Here is a 20769-nt window from a genome sequence, read left to right on the forward strand (position 1 = left end):
CAAACGTTGTGTTCTTCCCTCTAAAAGCATCACATTATGAAATATTAACAACGACACTTGAGGTAGATTATATTAACTTCAGTTCGCAGAGAAGGAAAACTTGAATCTTAAAAAAAAATGTTTTAAGCGTGTCGCCTGAGGTCAAATGACAAGGCAGAGATGGAGTCCGTGGGTGAGAACAGGTGTGCTGACAGCCAAGCATGTGTGCCTAACAACTCCGGATTGAGCGGCTCTGGTTGTAATGCCCTCTCCTCAGCGTTAGAGAGAGGCACACTCGTCCCTGCCTCTGGGCCATGCGGTTGACCTGGTTGGTACAATTCTCCTCACATCTGCTCCCTGAGGAGAAAGGATCCTGTCATTTATTTCATAGTGATTTGTGTCTGCCAAGATTTAGGGGCCAGGGGCAGGCTGCCCCAAAATGTGCCACTCTGGCATATTGACGATTTTGAATTAAAGCTACTTAAAATCAGCCTGTGCAAGAAGGACACTCAGACCCTCCTTTGTCCCACTGAAAGCAGGAAGTAAATCTCCTGTGTGAAAGGCGCCCTCCCTGCTCCAGGAAAGAATGGCACCTTCTTGTCACCAGAGATGGGAAATTGGGAGCTGAGAAGGCCGCATAAACACCCCCTTATTACTTTTTACTCATTTACTGCCTTAGCCCAAATTTGGTTTAGAATTCCTTATTTTTTTTTTAATTTTTATTTATTTATTTATTGAGAGAGACAGAGAGAGAGCAAGCCGGGAGGGTCAGAGAGAGAAGGAAAGAGAAATCTCAAGCAGGATCCACACTATCAGTGCAGAGCCCGATGCGGGGCTTGAACTCACAAACTGTGACATCATGACCTGAGCTGAAACCAAGAGTCTTATGCTCAACTGGCTGAGCCACCCAGGCACCCCCAGAAGTCCTTACTGATTGAAGCTTCCTAAGTTAACGTCTCTTTGTCCCGTCAGTTCCTCACAGATTTACTGTCTTTGTCTAAAAAGTATAAAATCTACCTGCCTTGATCATTTCGTTGTGTCTCAGTTTCATTATTGGGCCTCTGTGCACATGTAATAAAACTTTGGGGTTTTTTATCTACAAATCTGTCTCAGGTAAATTTAACTCTTAGTCCAGCTAGAAGACCTCGAAAGGTAGGGAAGGCATCTTTTGTTCTCTTCAACATCATGATCTTTGAAGTCTCAGAGACATCATTCACTGCCTATGTCACCATGAAAAAATTATATTATCCCTCTGAGTCTCATTTTCCTTGACTGTAAAGTTCAGATGGCGTGATTATTGACAATTTATGTGGATATTAAACAACATCTGAAATCAGTTTGCACGTTGCCAGGCACATAGGGAATGACTCATAAATGTTAACCTATAAATGCTACCTTTTTCCTCCCACAATTGTTGAGATTTATACCTCGAGTGCTAATAAGGCTTTAAATTTTCTAGTCAATTATTGGGCAGATACAGACCAAAAGTAAAGTTGGTTAGCAGGTTTTTTTTAATAGAGAGATGAATTTATGTAGGGGGACACAAATTAGCATTAATGTTTATCACAGGGGGAGGCAGAATCTCAAAATAGCAAAGGGAGATTGCAAAAGGCAATCAGGTAACCTGGATAATTATTTTGGCAAAAGCAGGAAAAGGTACTGTGGCCAGTACCGGAATCCCAAAGTTTCCAGGACCCACCTGCTTCTTTTTGGCAGGGTGGGTGCTTTGAAAGTATAGAGCTGTATTCTTATATATTGTAACATGTTGGAGAGGAAGCTCATTTTCCCCCAGAGATCAACATCAAAGTCCAAAAAGCAGTGGACTAAGAAATCAAGAGAACTGTTTCCTATTAGAGGTTCTATAGTTGGGATTTTACCGTGAGCAATTCCCTGAGTTTTGGGGATTGTGATTTTTCCATCTGTAAAACGAGAACGGCTGGATCCTCTAAGAAGGGTTCAAACGTTGAATTACGTGGCCTGCCCGCATGGTAAGCTTGGGCTTTGTCCAAACACGGCAGTTCAGAGTAGTCAGACTTCCAGAGTAACTCAGGACAGGTGGAGGGAAGAGGACAGGTAGAGGCCATCTAAGGCATAGCCAAAACAGACATAATGTCATGTCTACGTTGCCTTATTCATCAAATTAGTCACTGGTCAGCCGAGATTTAAGAGGAGGGAGCCCATCACCCTGTATCTGAATGCAGCCATCTTCAATCCTCCACACAAATAATGCATATGGAATACCACCTGTGATACGATTCCATTGAAAGACATTGCCCAGAATGGCTTGATAGTTCATGAGCGTACTCAATACCTGGTTTTGAAGAACAACTGAGGAATGGATTCTCTGATGTGTAGAAGATTAAAAATCTGAGGTATGATGGACAAGATAGGTACCTTTGGCAGAGATCGGGAGAACATAGACATTCAGGTTTTCAAACACAGATTTTTCACTTTTCTGAATTAGATATTGAAGTAGAATAAAAAGAAACTAAAGAAACAAGTGAAGAACTAGAAGGTTAAAGGTTACTTGTGATTTGAAAACCTTGAAGACCAAGAAGTAGAGAAATGAGGTGAAGAAATAATTGGTGATTCAGATGAGAATTTTATGGGGAAATTCTCAACTTATTTGTTTCCAGGAGAAAAATATGTTTACTGTGTTTCCATGGTGCTTAAGACTGACCATTTAGGAAGAAATATGTTTCCCAGAATTAAAAAATAGAAGGAAAAGTAATTTGGGGAAGGTGAATTGACCATGGATGGTGTATTGTATACTAATAAACAAATCACAATATATTAGAACAATAAAGTGTAGACAGAAGTGTGATTAATATGAGATAGGCTTTATGGATTAATTGATGTTTATTAATGGGCATTGCTCAAACTAACTAAAGACGTTATGTGTTGGAATTCAGTTTACACCTCACATGAGAAATTGGCTTTAAAGGTGAAAGCCCTTTTGTCCCAGTGCTAATTTTGTAAAATGAGCTTTGCCTCTGTTCCTTACAGGAGTGGATATTTAGTGTGTATCCTGATACGTGTTAACGGGCATAGCCCCCCACACAGAGATTCTCCAAATGTTAGGTCTGGGGAAAATCCAGAAGTGTGTGTGGTTAACAAACACCCCAAAGGTTCTAGAAAGCACCACCCTATTATAACCCAGAAACCTGGCTTCTCCCCCACTCCCTCCACCTACCAACCATAGGCTGTTGGTGTGGTTAGCATATCTGTTTTCACGATAGGAAGGAAAATTTCGAACTATCCCACAGTTTGAAAAATCTATAAATTGGTTACAATGTTGCTACTGAAAGCCATCTTTAAAAAAAATAACCTTTAACAGGGCCAGACTTTCAAGTTCACTGAGTAGGGCGCTTTGGTGGCAAGTCATAGAGGTTGTAGAAATGCCTCACTGCTGAAAATGTGGAATCACATCGAAACATTCACGCCCTTTGGCTTCATCTTCCATTAAAATGGAGAAACCTCTCAGCTTTATATGGCTTTAAAGAGCCTGTTACAGCCTATCAGGTCCTTTCCTGATCAGGTCTTCAGTGGAGGGTGGGAACCTGGATACAAAGTATGGGAAGGGCCAGTGGCGGGGCGGTGCGGTGGAAAGGGCACCCACATGGAGCAAACAGGTCTCTAAGCTCACACCCGACAGATGTGATCTTCGCAGCTCCCCCTTCTGCCAAGAGTCAGATATTCAATCAGGAGGAAATGTGAGGTTTTATTGATTAGAGGATTTCCCGTTGCCCATCAGAAAGTGAACATTTGCTCAGATTGTGTCAGGGAAATGTGCACTAAGAACAAATAAAACCATTTCTGGAGGTTTTTAAAAACCTAGAGTGAATCAATCAAAGTGAATTTATTTCTTGAAAATGCAATGTAAAGTTTCAGTCTCTTGGAACGAATCCTTTGCTTGAGCACCTGAGTGACGTTGTGTTGATCTCTGGGGCTACCCTTAAAATTTATGTTTCAGGTGAGAACATAATTGCCACATTTTTGTCACAAAACTTCTCAGGGAAAACACGTTTTTAACATGTAAAAGATCCTATCGCAGGAGCACAGAAAAACGTCCATTGGAGAAAAGATCCCTTGGGCAAGGGTGGGAGGAGGTGTCTGGAAAAATTGTAAACGGAAATGGGTGAAAAGAATTAATGGTATCCTGTATTTGGTGCCATTTGGGAGTATGTGTTTGTGAAAGGGCTTGCCCCCGCCCCCAAGCTGAGCTATTTTATAGTTCAGTAAATTGCAGAAAGCTGATAGTAATGCACATAATTCTTGTTCAATAAATGCACACAAACTTGTCTGGTGGTGGGTACACCTGGTTATTTCTGGCTGTTTACCTGCGCTCCTGGTTAACTGTATGCCCTTTGAATTCTCCCTGGAATCGGTTGTACCATCTATTTGTTCCTTCTAAATCAATGAATGAGATCCAATGGTCTATAAGTGTTCACTTCATATATGTTTGGAGTCATTCATTTACCTTTTTTAAAAAAAAGCTAACCTTAAACAGCAAATCAGACAGGTATCTATAACAGATTTGGTCACATAATGCCCACATTTAACCCTCAGCTTCTGAAAGGGCAGATTTCAGTCTAATATTTTGCATCAAGCCTGACACATTTCCTTTTTCTTTTAGCTTCAGACAAGCTTGACTGAGCCAATGACGTTATCCAAATCGATATCTCTTCCTCGTAGCGCCTACTGGCATCACATCACCCGTCAGAACAGTGTTGGAGAAATCTACAGTTTGCAAGGCAAGTAACTTGAAAATAATCAAGCGGCACCTCCATTAGCTTCCTACAGGTGGGCCAGGAGGCATGCAAATTGCCTTGCTTCCGTTTCCTCCATTTTTCATTTATCAGCTGTCACTGGCCACAGTGTGGGGCGCTGAGATTTATAGTGGCGTTTCTAAAGCTATCATTGCACAGTCTCATGGTAGAAATTATTCCAAAAAGTCGCTGAGGGCTGAGGACTGTTTTTGGCACCTGACTAGAACATTATACATAAAAACTGGAACTTGACTGGAACATTATACAAAACATTATCAGAAGCTTAAAGTAGCTGATCCTAGGGTCTGTTTCATGCTGTTTTATAAAGGATTTTTTCCTTAGCATCCTTTTTTAATAGGATTGAATATCAGTTCAGGGGGCTGATTTCAGGCTCTGTAATAAAACACTACACAAACCGATTCTCAAAAGTCTTCAAGTGTAGCCAGAGCCTTGGCACAGAAATAATTCTGGAGGGCGCAAGGCGGGAGATGAGTGTGAATACTTTGCTTCTGTACTTTTCCTAATGATTAATGGTTAATTAACTAAAATGGGAATGGTTCACCAGATGAATCAGATTCATAGACAGCAGGTATCTGATCGACTGCAGCACAAACCTCAGATTTGACATTCTTTTTTTTTTTTCCTATTCTTTCCCTGTTGTCTTAAAATGAATAGTCTTATCCTTCAGATGAAATATTCAACTATAAGCAATTGACTTACAGCTCACCAAGACTGAAGGAAGTGGGAACTTAGAAAAATAAGGCTAACAAAACACAGCTAAAAAACAACTCATCCAACAAAGAGTTTTTGAGCACAATGGGTTTGAACGTAATAGGCACCCAGTAAATCCCTGGTGAAGAAATGACCGGTATGACCTTCAGCATAGTTGGACATTCAGACTGTTTTTCCATTCATACTTTAACTTTTGCTCATATCGATAACACGAAGTCTTTCAACAACAACAGCAAAATGTTTTGGCGATGCGGAAACTGAAATGGTGTATTTTTAAAGCAATATCTGCTTGCCAGCATTTCAAACTTAGACTAATGGAATTTGGTCAGTGGGAATTAATGATGAAAGATTCATTCTGCAAGGAAAAGCTGTCAGAACAATTTTAGTCATTTGTTGATGGTACTTGCATTTTATATTTTAAATGAACCCTCTTATGGAGAGTTATTATCTTTTTGTGTTATTTCTTTGTATGAGAAGACCTTTAACAGGATAAGGAGTAGAGGGTCAAGGAGACTCTTGAATGTCTTGTGGATCACAAAGAGGAGACCACATCTTGCTTTTTTGCTTCTGCTCAAATGCTAAGTCGTGATCTTGGGAGATTAATCTTGCTTGCTCCTATGATTAGAAATAATTAGAAAATATGCTTTTAGTGTAAGGTTATTTTTATTTAAACCTAAACAGATAGGTGTAATTATTGTTAAAAAACAAAATTCAACCGAGTAAATTTTACAAATCGTGTTGGCTTTATTCAGTTATTCATGAATGAAAAGCATGCCATATAGCAGATAGGAAGGAGGTCTGAGGAGCTATATGTAATGAAAGACTTTTATAGGCAGAGTGGGACAAGGAAATTATACTGGACAAGAATGAACTGGGTGTAGCAAAGTCATCTCCTTAAGGGGACCACAGAGGTCTATAAGGTAGAATCCCTCACTAGCATTGACCACATAGTTCCCCATTGACTGGTTTAAGAATCTGTTTCTGGGAGAGCAGAAACTCTACTTATGTGTTAAGCCTTGGGTAGGCATCATGAGGTTTAGCCTAAGTGACTCCATATTGAGTCTACTGTCTTGTTTTTAACAATATTGATGTTTAATAAAATAATAAAAATATTTTTGTAAAATAATAACTTTATTTTGTAAAATAAAAAATACATGTATTTTTGTATTTTTCATGCAAAAATACAAATGGCCACATTTCTAAGCAAAAAGAAAGTGAGATGTTACTACAAATAAGTTGGAAAAAGGTTGGAGCCAATGTCGTGATACCTTTGGGTTTTGACAAGAGTTTGGCCTATAAATCCAACAAATGAAAGGTTGTTGTTTGCATGGTAGTGTGTGGGGAAATTTTCTCCAAAGGAAGAGCTGACATTTAGACTGATACACAATATAAGAAATAATTTCATATGCATCCAACAAAACAATGCCAGAATGCATTTAAATTTCTCAAAACGCTGCTGAAGACTTGCCAACGGACAGTGTTGACTTACAATATAACAGTCAGTAACTGATTAGAACACTCTAGGAGCTATCTCACTGATCTTAATTTCCAGCAAGGTAAGGACTTAAATGCTTTATCAATTATGATGAATAGTTTGCTTGTATGGTCTCAAGACCACATTCTTCCTTGGTTGTTTGTCGTTTTTGTGTAACAAAGAAATATGTGTCGACTAAGGTGATTACCGCAAGTCCAATAAATACAGAATGTATTTGATGTAAATTACATTTCACTATATTGCGGGTTTACTTTTGTCTTGTATGCTTCTTAGAGCAATACATTTTATATTTTACATACTCCTTATTTTATAGTTATATCATATACAGAGAGATATAAACATCTAGATGGATAGCTAGATCCTAGGTGAGTAGATAATATCTAAATAGATACAGAGGTAAATTGTTAGAGATGCTTTGACAAAGCTGATATATTTTATTCTCCTTTTGTTCTGTTGAGGCAGTCAAGTTAAGCAAAGGACAAGAGTCTTTTGGCCATAGCTTTTTATTGGTGTGGCATCTACACAGGCTTCGTGCTCATGGATTCAGGGCAGGATAAAACTACCGAAACAAGAAAGAAAAATAGAAAAGTGAACCTTAGCACCCCTTCATACACATCTACATTTTTTTTTCAATAAACCACATTTGAAAGTGTAGTTATTTTGTGTCTCACTTCCTTGGTGGTGCTCCATGAAGGGCATCACTTCTTTACAAAGGGGAAAATACAGTCTGATCTTCCAGAGTCAAGGGAAAAATCTGACGATGGTGGGTGTTACATTGTCAAATAACCTGCAGGTAGCAATGAGAAATAAAAATGTACCGTTAGAATTTTTCATCATACTTCCTACATTCTAACTGTGAAGCTGAGATCAATATGAATTAAATTCAGCAGGCTTTCATTCAGAAGGCAAAGGGGGAAAAGCTTTATATCTCTAAACCTTAGTAGATTGGGATTCATTAATAAGCACTGCATGTTCTAGAACTGAAAAAATATTCATGGTGTGCAAACAAATCTATTCTGTTAAGACGTACCTATAACTTCGATGGCTGGTCATCCTCAAAACTTCACTTGCTCTATTTTATTGGCTTCATTTCTGTCACCTGTTCTATAACTATAGTAGCGAGAGACACTGAAAAAGACCAACGTGTCAATACTGGCATCCTGCATTTACTTTAATATTTGGGAAAAAAGAGTAACTTACTTTAACAAGTACAAGTTAGCTAAGGACGAGGCACTACTATGCAAAATCTCTACGCCTAAATGGCTGGTAAGAGGTTGGGTCACGTCACATCTTCTTGCAGAGGGTGTGAGTAAAGACTTTTCCTGTTCTTGATTTTTTCCAGATAATCAGGATGATTAGTTTGTATTAGAAAGTAAGTTTCTGTTTGTATTTCTCTGACTTACACGTTAATGAAAAATTTTTGTGCCACGACGCATTCTAGGGATGCTGTCTCTAGACTTAGGCAGACCATACACTTCCAGGGAAGGAAACATGATTTTGAACTCTTGACTCAAAAGTAAATGCTTAAGGGGTGCCTGGGTGACTCAGTCACTTAAATATGCAAGTCTTGACTTCAGCTTAGGTCATAAGCTAACAGTTTGTGGGATTGTCTCCCTCTCTCTCTGCCCCTCCCCTGCTCCGCCCCCCCCCACTCAAAATAAACTTTAAAAAAGTCAATGCTTAAAAAAATACCATTTGTTTAATATTGCTAGACTTAAGATTTTTGCTCTAAGGCCATTAGCAGATGTATTAAGAGCATGAGGAACACTAAAAAAGAAAAAAAATTAAAAAAGGATGAGGGGCACCTGGGTGGCACAGTTGGTTGAGCGTCCGACTTCGGCTCAGGTCATGATCTCGCAGTTTGTGAGTTCGAGCCCCGTGTCGGGCTCTGTGCTGACAGCTCAGAGCCTGGAGCCTGCTTGGGATTCTGTGTCTCCCTCTCTCTGCCCCTTTCCCGCGCATGTCGTGTCTCTCTCTGTCTCCCAAAAAAATGAATAAACGTTAAAAAAAAATTTTTTAAAGGATGAGGGGGGGTTAGGGAGGAAAAAGGAAAAAGAAAGAAACAAAACCCTACCAGGAGGTCACGGTTCTTTTTTCTTTGGAAAGGCCGTCACCTTGACTTGTAGTCACCATTCGCATATCTATAGGACGGACTGTGTAGCCAGGTCTTTAAATCGGGATTTGTGGAGATGGCTAAGCATTTATTGAAAATGACAGATCAATCTGGTAGAAACCACTGATGGTACGAGGCTCACCGCAGGCTCGCACTGAGTCTTTGTTGAATGCAAAAACAATGAATGTAGAAACGCGTTGGAGAAGACACACGGAGGGGACAGCACGGCTCCCACATGCCCTCTCTGAGGACATTCCTCAACGGTTCCACAGAAGGAACCGTCATGTCTGGTGCCACGCCAGCCCATCCTGGGCCCCCTCTTCCCCTTGCGCACGCTTAGGTCTCGGTGGGCTTGACCGCTTCTTGCTTTAGGACGGCCCTGAGTCCACAGACACTTGCTACCACTGGTCTTCGTCTGGTGAGCACAGGACGGGCTGTGAGAGGCTGGTGGCTCTGTCCCCATAACCTGGCAGCTGGGTTTGTGTCTCTCCACCTGCTGCTTTCCACCTGGAGAAGTTTTTCCACCAGCCACGCTGATGGGAAGCGGGGTCAAGAACGTGGGCTGAAAACGGTCCCCGGGGAGTGGGCTTCGGGACCGTGTGCCAACCTGAACCCTCCCCTGATCCATTTCATCACTTATTTGGACACAAAACCCTATGGGAATATACTGTGACTCGTTTTTGAGCAGCTCGAACACCCTCACTGTTTGCATCAAGGATGATGGGGGTGCCGTTTGCAAAAGCGGTAACTTTGGGAGCTGTGCTTTCATTAACACTGATTAATATATTCGCTGCCGGCTCTGAATCGTCCACCTCCCTCTGCCCTCTCTACGTCTGTAATTAAGCTGCAGACTGCCCACGTCAGCACAGTGGCGCACCTGATTACACAGAAGGCATGTTACTCTCGCCGAAAGGGCAGGGCGGCTTCAATTTCTCGGAAGGACAGGATGCAAACAGGCAATTAGAATTAGAGATAACCTTCAGAAAACAGTAAATAGAATTCTGACATAGATTAGGGAGGTAAATCGAAGGATTTACTCACTCTTCACTCGACTATGACCCGCTGTCTTTCCTGCCCATTCAGTTTTAAGTTCACGTTGTTTATAAATCGTTTCCACGGAGACCTTCTGTTCAAATTTTCATCATATGAAGTTTTGCGAATTGCAAAGTTAATAAAAGCTTTGTATAGCAAGTTAAAAAAGAAAAAAAAAGGAAAGAGAAAAGAAAATTGCACCGATGGTATGAAGGAGCCTGCGTATGTTCAGTGCTCCACGTGTGCACTGGCAGGTGAGGCAGTCATGGCGACTGGTAGCAGCCAAGTGCATGGCACATCCCGCATGGGGCCCAAGTCCACTGGTGGAGATGTAGCAGCAACCCCAAAATGTGAGCCATTTTCCAGAATCAACCCTTTCTGGTAAATCTTTTTTATGAACATTTAGTGAATACCTTTATCTTAGAAGAGTAAGTCAAAGACAGCCAATGCCTCCCTAGACATCAGTTTGGGTTTTTTTGTTTTGTTTTATTCTTTTTTATAAATGTTTATTTATTTATTTTGAGAGAAAGAGAGAGAGAGCACACAAGACGGGGAGGGACAGAGAGAGAGGAGAGAGAGAATCCCAAGCAGGCTCCACGCTGTCAGCACAGAGCCCCATGCGGGGCTCGATCCCATGAACCCATGAGATTGTGACCTGAGCCAAAATCCAGAGTCAGGCACTTAAGTGACTGAACCACCCAGATGCCCCTAGATACCAGTTTTTAGAGATAAATGGAGTGATTGCTTCCCAAAATAGACACCGTAAAAATGCTCAAAGTGTTCTCACTGTGAAATGTTCCTCAAATGCTAGAGCCACAATCACTCCCTCTTCTGTGCCCCCAGACACTTATAGATGACCCTAACATACCAATGTATTTGTTTATAAACCCTCTTCCTCCGTTCATTTGTGAGGTAGAAACTTCAAATGATTTTTATCCCTATGGCTCAGCCAAATTTAGAGCTCATTGTGAAGAAGGGCTGTCTGTAGGTTAAAATACTGAGTTTTGGAGTTAAATAAACCTGACTTTGAATATTAGCTTTACCACTGCTGAGCTGTATGACTTTGGGCAATTTAGTTAATCTTTCTAAGCTTCTTTTTCTTCATGTCTAAAATGAGGATAATGGTTTCTATCATGGCACTTAAATGAGATAATCTACATTAGGTATAAACATTCAATAATTATTAACCATTGTCTGTATATTGAAGTAAATTAAATTTCCATTAAGAAGTTTCTCTGATGAAGGGATTTTCTGCTATGCATGAGGAATTTTGTTTTGTTCTAAAGACTTTCTAAAGTCTAGCTTTAAGAAATGCTTTATAGCTCTTATAGTTCTAGAAAAACCAAATCTCTCAACCTAACCCTAAATTTTTAATGCGAGATACAAATAAAATGTCGGGCTTAAGTCTTTACTTATTTTTTTTCTTCCCATCAGTGAGTTTAAACAAGACATCTCCCCTCAAACAGATGCCCCCCTTCTCCCAAGCCTCACATGGCTCAGTCCAGGTAGCCCAAGGGAAATTAGACCCTGTGTTTCAGGCCAAGGCATTGCAAATTCCTGGAAGGAATTTATTCAGCTCAATGCACAGGAAGTGCCCCTGCTCCTCCCCACTCACCCCAGTCCCCCTCAAGATCTACTCTTGCTGATTAGCCTACCCTGACTGCTGAGAAGCCTTTCTGAGAAAGGTCTTCCCCCACTAAGGTAGACCAGGCTGCCTAAGCCAGTTATGCCTCAATTTATTCTCTCCTGGGATGTACTCTACTGGGTGGAATAAAGGTGAAAGGTAAGATTTAGGCTGTTAATTAAGTTCTCCTGGCATAGCACAACACAGAATCTAGAGAGGGCGCCCAGGGTAAAGTATAACAAGTCAGCCATTTAATCATTGTTTACCAGAAACGTAAAAGTAGTAGATAAAGATAGATAAAGATAAAAGACTCAAGAGTTACCAGATGTTATACTGGATTAGTGTAATCTGCCAGTGGCTTTACTAAAATAAATTGCTTCTCTCTCTTTAATTCAAACCTGAAGTTGAAATTGGAATTAAACCTGAAACCTGGTCTCTATACTTGATTTTTCTCCCTCAAGCTTCACCCCCTACCTAATTTTTAAAATATAGGAGGCAACATATTAAGGTCAATATTAATCAGACTATTAGGGAAAAATATATATTCCATTTTATTCAGGAGGAAATAAACATAGTACATAATACTAATTCAGGGAAAGGTTAATACAACCATGACTGAAGCCCAGCTGTCGTTGTCATGTATATGTGTGCGTGTGCACATGTGTGTACACACATACACAGATATGCGTGCACACACACACACAACCATATGTGCTCAGTACTGTCTCACCATATGTTGCCTTTCTGAAAACTGTACCTATTAAGCTACACATCACAAATTATGAAATACATAGGAGAACATATAGGGGGAAAATGTTCAAATATATTTTTCTCCAAGACCTCTGTTTCCTGTTGTATTTTTTAACCACATCTCTATCTCTGGCCCTTCAACTAAATGCACCCTATCCCTCGTTATAGGCTTAATAATCGTATTTTGTCCATTTTTCCCTCTATTGTTCTTGATCTTCCAAAGAAAGACTACAGTATTCTGAGATTTGATAATGATCGGAGGATTGAAAAATGTGAGGAACATCAGGAATTAGCATCATTGAAATGATACTTGATACAGAATAAACTGCAAAGTTAATGTAGATTTAATCCTACATGTGACCTTCAGTGAAGTTCTAAGACTCACCCTACTGCCCTACAAAGAATAGATGCTCATAGAAAGTCTGCTGCTGCAAACTTAAAACATCCAATATCTAAAACTTAGGAGCATGGTTATATAAGAGAAATTTACGTTAAGAATTGAAGCCCTGTGCATAAGCGTTGCCTGTACTTAATACAGGAAGAGTAGCATAGTTTGGAAGTTCTCTTAGAAATCTTTCTTTGGCATTGGTTTATTAAATTGGTTTGACAGGAAGTTTAGAACCTCCCTTTTATTTTTGTAAAACTATTCACAATACAAGGAGAAGTTCAATGCCAAACTGTAAGTGATAATGTCTTTTACATATATGCTCGAAGATAAAAGATACATGACTTTCAAACAGAATTTTCTTACTCATAGAGTTCTTACACAATTCTATGACAGAAATTGTTCTTCTTATTCTTTTATTCACCAGAAAATCCCATTCTTCCCAGTGAATTTCAGAAGCTACTTCTCTTATATAAAGTTGAGGACTAGCCATTGTCTGGGGCCCTGTCATTCCCATTGTGGAATTCTGTCTGTGCTCAAAAAAAAGATGTTGGCTCAGAACACCCTGTGATTGTATCTGTAACTCTATCACCATCCTGATTAATGGGGAAGCTTTTCTCCGAGATACAGTTTATCATTCATGAATTCATTTGTAAAATATTTTAAAGTTATCTAAATTTTTGACAATAAAGTTTAACATTATTCATAAGTGCACACATACACACACACACACCTCACATTTTTTCCAAAAAAACAAATGAAACACGTCCTAGAGTACAATCCATTTTATTTTACAGCATGCTTCTATGTTAATGTTACAGCTTCTTTAGGGGCATGTCAAATAAACTGAAGTATGTACAATGAAAATCACAACATGCTATTCATTCATTCATTCCTGTTTCCTGGTCTCAGCATTGAATCCATCCTTCTGAAGTTAATGAGACACTAAGAGTCAGGAAATTGAAGATCTCATCCTAACTGAGTAACTCATCGGCACTCAGCTGTGTGTAACCACTTGTAATCCCCCATTCAACAAATGGACAGGGGTAGACTATTTCACTGGTGTCAGCAGAGATATGTGTGGTCTGAAGCACAAATGAGGAAGTGTAGCACGTTTGAAAATTCTTTATAGGAAGAAGAGGGATATTTGATTGCATAATCTGCTACCAACAAGATATTATGCTACATAATATGACAAATATAACCTCATATAGACTCTTAAATACAGAATACAAACTGAGGGTTGATAGGGGGAGGGGCGAGGGGAGGGGAAAATGGATGATGGGCAGTGAGGAAGGCACTTGTTGGGATGAACCTGTTGTATGTAAGCGATGAATCACGGAATCTATCCCCGAAACCAAGAGCACATTGTATGCACTGTATGTTAACCAACTTGAGACTAAATTATATTTAAAAAATAAAATAAAATAATAAAACAAAAAATAAACCCAAGTTAGTTAACATATAGTGTTAACTAACCTGGATATTATATATTATATATATATTATATATATATTATATATGTGATATTATATATATATATATATATATATCACACACTCTAGAGAAGGTAGATTGTTATGGATGCAGTTTTTATAGAGGGAGAAAGGCGGTATCACTGTCAACTTATTTATTGAGCACTTTGTACCATGTCACAATATATGACCTTCCCAACAACCGTCTGAAGTAGGTACTATTGTTGTTCCATTTTGCAGATAAGGACTCTGAAATACAAAACTAACTTCCCTAAAGGACAAAAGTGGGATTATCAACCCATGCAGTCTTATTTTTTCTAGCTGGAGTGCCACCAGGATAGGAAAGTTACATAACTGCCCCAGGGTAACAGAGTTTAAGGCAAGGAGGAATAAAACATTCGGAAACTCTACCCTTCTGCCCAGTTACATTCTCTTTGAACCATCATCAAGGTTTACAAGAATTATGCCTCTGAAAAGCGGGCAACAGCTATTCTCAAATGTGCTTTAAATGAGACAACCCAGATGGAAGGCATCGAAGCAATTTGTGGAAAATCCACAGTGTTCAAAGTCAAGTTGTATATGGCTTGGGCACTGCTTTTAAAAATTTCATATAACAGCTTTGCTTCTTTCGTGGAACAATTTAAAGCACACTGTGTATGTAAATTAGTTGGTTTAACTCCTGAGAGTTGCTATTACTTTTCATTATTACTTTTCAAGCTTTTTAACTAAGTTTTACAGCAAGTTCAAATGTGTCTCCCTCAATTTTAATTTCTCTAGAAATGTCTTCTTTTGGAGATTTCAAAATCACTTTCCCAGTAGTAAATCTCTTTTATTTCATGCCCTTCCCTCCCTCCTGAATATTTCCAGCTCTTTTCTTCAGGCATTAATGCTGACATGCACAGTTGTCTTGTTGTGCTGTTAGTTCATGTGGTTTCCATCACGAAAGTGTAAAATGTCTTCTTAATCAAGCTTCATTTCCTTTATATGAGCTATTTTTGTGTCTTCCTTTGAAAAGTGATTTTTTTTAACTTATGACAGGATTATTTCTGAAAACTTGCCAAAATTCTAAAGAATGAATACTTAAAATGTAACGGAAGTAAATATTCAAAAATTTGATTGCAAAATGAATACATCCTTACTGAAAAAACTCAAGACACAAAGAAATACATAGATGCAAGGTTAAAAGCCACCACTAGCTTGTTAGAATATAAGGGTAGCAAGGTAGAGAAAAATAGAAATTGAGATAAGATACCTATATATTTATAAAATTAAGATCGCATTTTATATTAACTCATTTGTTATATCTTTAAGTTGTATATGTTACTGAGAACAAAATCTATATGTGACATATAAGGACTGAGTAATATTCCATTGAAAAACTCTAATTTATTTAACAATAGATCTCTTGTTCAGCATGTACATTATGTTTTTTTTTGCTATTCTAAACAATGCCGTAGTAAACACACATTTGTATGTAGTATTTTTTTTAATGTTTATTTATTTTTGAGAGAGAGCATCAGCAAGGGAGGGACAGAGGCAGAGGGAGAGAGAGAATCCCAAGCAAACTCTGCACCATCAGCACAGAGCCCTACTGGGGCTCATGAGATCATGACCTGAGGTGAAATCAAGAGTCAGACACTTAAAGGACTGACCCACCCAGGTGTCTCCATTTGTATATAATCTTTGATTACAATAATATTTCCAGAAGTGGGATTTATATATTTTTTTCAATCGGTGTTTGTCATACTGTGCCTAGGCCTTGGGGATGTATCCCGTTTACAGAGAACAAATCAGATGTGGTTTCCATCCCTAATATACATCCAGTCTCATAAAAAATACATTCCATAATAGTGTAGATATTAAGTTGTTCACTTATTCAACGATTATGCATTGAGTTGCTTTTCTATGTTATTTCTATGTGGTTTGGGACACAAAGACGCAGAAGAGACACAAGACACTTATTCACATGAAAGTATATGCCAATAATAACCTAGTAAAGAAAATAATAAGCAAGGTAATTGCAGACATTGATAAGCATTATGAAGAAGCTATATCAGAACCATGACAAGAAAGTCAATTGGCCACTAAATCTCTTTAAGAAGTGTTATTTGAATTCAGGATTCAGATGTCAAAAGCAGATCAGCCTGTAAAAGTTTGAAAAAGAAATTGCAGACATAGACAACATGGTCAGGCAGAAGCAAGTCTGGTGTATCAGAAGGAAGACAGGTACATCTGGAGTGGGTGGAGCACAGGGAAAATGGCCCCGGTGGGCAGTGGTGGGCAAGCAGGACTAGATAAGAAGGACCCCATAGTGATCTACAACAATGGCAGTTATTGGCTTAGCCTAATGATTCTAGTATAATCGCAGAATATATCCAAAGGAATGTTTCATCAAGGGTTCAGGTATATTGCATCTTCCCGCTGTATCACTTTTTTATAATTAACAAATGCAGGCAGTTCTTTATCTAAATTCTGTTTTGCCATATTTTCCATTTATTTTCAGTGTTTCTGTGTCTTTATACCTTAGATGTTTCCTGGTCGAAATAGGTTGGACTTTAAAACTCAAATTAAAGTATGCTTTTGTTTTTTTTATAGCAAAATTCAATCACCTTTATTTATTTTGATTGTACATATGTTTGTCCACTCTCTAATTTTATAATTTTGGTTTGTAACATTATTTACTTCTTCCCCTTCCTTATCTTATCTACTTTTTTAAAAGTTTGTTTTTGTGAGAGAGAAAGAGAGAGAGAGAAAGCGCATAAGTGAGGGAGGGGCAGAGAGAGAGAGAAGGAGACATAGAATGTGAAGAGGCTTCAGGCTCTGAGCTGTCACCACAGAGCTCAATGCAGGGCTTGAACTCAGGGACGCTGAGATCATGACCTGAGCCGAAGTCAGAGGCTCAACCGACTGAGCCACCCAGGCGTCCCTTATCTACTTTTAACCACATTTTTTTTTATTGTCCCTCCATCCCCTTCTTTGGAATTATGGATATTCTCTCAGTAGTTAACTGAAACTGTTCATATGGTCACTTGACCAAAAAGTAAAAACAGATGTATAAGTATAAATGTAGCTACACTTTTCTTTTTAATACCTTTCAGATTTCATGCTTCTGTTATCTATTATTTTATTTCTCTCCTCTTTTGAAAACATTTCAAATTTAATAATTAATACTATTATTTTTACAGCTAGTGCACATTGGGTCTACGCATCTGCTTCACTGATTGCACTTCAACCCTTCTTCCTGAGTTCAAATTCTTGTTTTTATCAATACATTGTTTGTTTCCTTTAGCGAACCTTTATCTTTAGTGAGAACGCGATGTTTTGTGAAGATGAATTAATTTCATCTTTATTCTCGCATGGTATTTCAGTTGGTTATGGAGTCCTTAGCCATTTGAGGACAGTTTCACTATTTTCTCACTTCACCGATTGCCTCTGGCTTCAACTCTTGAACGACACCCCAGCTAGTGGTGAAATTCTCAGCCACCTGGAGAGTCTTCTGTCCCAGCCCTTCCTGAGCCACCAGATTACTGTTGAACTGTCTGTCAGTCTAGCTGTTCATCTTTCGTAGAGGATTGTCTTTTCTCTCTGCTTTTAGAAATTTCTTCTTGCATTTGGAATTAAGAAGCTTACCCTCATGACTCAAACTATGGATTTCTCTTTGATTTTTCTCATTGGATCACAATATATTTCTTCAACCTGACAAGTCCTACCTTCATTTGTTCGGAAAGACTATTATGACTTATTTATTTAAATATTGCCTCACCCTCATTTGTTCTATCATCTCCTTTAGGAATGACTCATCTCTGCTTGATATTCATGTTGTGTGTGATTAACAATAGTAGACACGTTTTCATCTCTATAATATCTTTGTGCTACATTGGAACGATTTCCTCCTACCATACAATTCACTCTGGATTCACTCTGCAGTTGTGTCTATGTTACCACCTCCATCATTCATTGATGCCTTTAATATCTAAATACTGTAATTATTTTGTGAATATCATCTATTCTCTTTTTCACACTGACTTATTCTTTTCTTGTGACTTAAGTTTCTCTTAACTATATATATTTTTTTCCTTTCATACCACAAGAGTGTCTTTAGTCTTGTAGAATATACTTATTTTAGTCCCTTTGGAATTGTTTTCCTACCATTGTTCATTCTCTTATCGTGACTGCTGACTCTGAGTCTTGAAGAGACATTCCATTGGGCGTGTTTTAATATCTGATTACGAACTCATCTTCAGTAAGAATTGCATTTCTGTGAGCATCTAGTTGCACCAGGAATGAAAATATTCCTCCAGAGTGGTTTCACGTTGTTTATCAGGTAGAACCAATTGGAACCACCGCTATTGTAAGCCATTTCATAAATTACATTCAAATGACAGTAACTTCATGTGGCTCAACCTGAAAAAACAAAATCAATGGAAAACTTGATGGTCATAATGATATTTTTTGAGAAAAGACATTTGATAAAAATTGTTAGGTTATGTGAAAAAAAGCTTCTGAAGAAATAGAAAAATGAGCAACATAAAACAAGCTTGAGCAAAAACAAAAATTCAGAGAAAACATATCACTTTTAAACGTCCATGGAACAGTAATGAAAAACTGACTATATGTGAGGTCACAAACATGTCACCACACGTACAGAGTAATCATAAGCCTATACTTATATCGTGTGCTCATGTTTTCCAGTCCTAATGAAATAAAAATAGAAATCAATAATTAAAAGCCAAAAAACCCTATACTTTTGGAATTTAAAAACCCGTCTATATGATCTTGAATGAAAAAAGACACAATTAGGGAACATAGAAAATATTGAAACTGTAAGATAATAAAAACATTACATCAAAACTTAGGAGGCATAGCTAAGTTGGTAGGAAATTTGATAGCCTTAAATATTTAGAAGAGAATAGGGATGGAAACTTAATAAGCTAAGCACTCAACTGTATTGCTTTGATGAAGATAGTGCCAAACAGAAAAAAATTCACCAATCTCACTTATAAGCATGGGTACAAAATGCATCAGCTTGGCCTAATTGTATTTATCCCTGAGGTGTAAGGATCATTTAACAATAAAGTATTAGTAAATGATTTCATATTAAGAATTTGAAACTAAAATCTATGTGATGCCCTCAATATGTGTAGAAAAATGTTTGATAAAATTCAGTACTTTTTCATAAAAAAAAAAAAGATGGGGTACCTGGGTGGCTCGGTCAGTTAAGCATCCAACTTAGCTCAGGTCATGATCTCGCGGCTCATGGGTTTAAGCCCCAAATCGGGCTCTGTGCTAACATCTCAGAGCCTAGAGTCTGCTTTGGATTCTGTGTCCCCCTGTCTCTCTGCTCCTACCCTGCTGGCACTCTGTCTGTCTGTCTCTCTCTCTCTCTCTCTCTGTCTCTCTCTCTCAAAAATAAACATTAAAAAAAAAAAGAAAGAAAAACTGTATTTTACAGATAGCAGGTAATCTTTTCCACCTAAAAACTAGCCTTTACCAAAAATTGACTACAAAGAACATTTCCAAAAATTTAAGAACAAGTCAAGAATGCACTCTATCATGATCAGAACAGAAATATAGATTTTAAAAACATGAATATTGGACAGTAAAAGATAAATTATTTGAAGATAATATCTTTTGTCAAAAAAACCCAAGATGAACCACAAATTATGGCATCCCCACCAAAATGAAACTGTACATTATTTTTACTAAAGGAATGAATGTAAGAAATAAGCACAAGTGGACAAGCACAACACATGGGAATTTCAAAGGCATTTGCTAAGGGCCACATGTGATTCCATTAATGTGAAATTCTAGAAAAGACGAAACTACAGTTCCAGTGCTTGCAGATGCCAGTATTAAGGGTATGGGATCCAGAAAAGTGTGTGAACAAACCATGCAGAAGAAATGTACTCACATAAAATCTACCTAAGACACGATATCAATGTCCTTCACTCCAACTGTAATTCTCATAGTTCTTTAAAAAGAGGGGGAAATTAGGGTGCCTGGGTGGCTCAGTTGGTTAAGTGGCCAACTTCGGCTCAGGTCATGATCTCACTGGTTCATGAGTTCAAGCCCCGCGTCTGACTCTTTGCTGTTAGACCTGGAACCTGCTTCAGGTTCTGTGTCTCCCTCTCTCTCTGCCCCTTCCCCACTCACACTCTGTCTCTCCTATTTATTTAAAAATAAATAAACATTAAAAAATTTTTTAATAAAAAGAGGGGAAATATTCTAGCAGTAACCTTATATATTAATCACTATTCTGTAAATGAATTTTTCTTAACAATTATTTTTATAAATAGTAAGAAAAAAGTCTTAACAGACTCTAGAGTTAGAGGGTTTTTTTAACAAATTATCCATTCTTAAATTCTCAGATTTATTTCATAGAAGTAAAATTTTTATTAATTATATTAATTTGAGA

At 38.3% G+C, this 20769-nt stretch overlaps 1 protein-coding gene across 1 annotated transcript in view; it reads left to right on the plus strand.

Annotated features, from left to right (window-relative positions):
- DOK6 (docking protein 6) overlaps window positions 1-20769 on the plus strand; it is a 365783-nt gene that overhangs the window by 292967 nt on the left and 52047 nt on the right. The window contains exon 7 of the mRNA XM_027069157.2: window positions 4616-4733. Coding sequence (XP_026924958.1) covers window positions 4616-4733 — 118 coding nt within the window. The remainder of the gene's footprint in view (window positions 1-4615; window positions 4734-20769) is intronic.

The sequence above is a fragment of the Acinonyx jubatus genome, chromosome D3, assembly GCF_027475565.1.
Source record: "Acinonyx jubatus isolate Ajub_Pintada_27869175 chromosome D3, VMU_Ajub_asm_v1.0, whole genome shotgun sequence".
Taxonomy (NCBI): Eukaryota; Metazoa; Chordata; class Mammalia; order Carnivora; family Felidae; genus Acinonyx; species Acinonyx jubatus.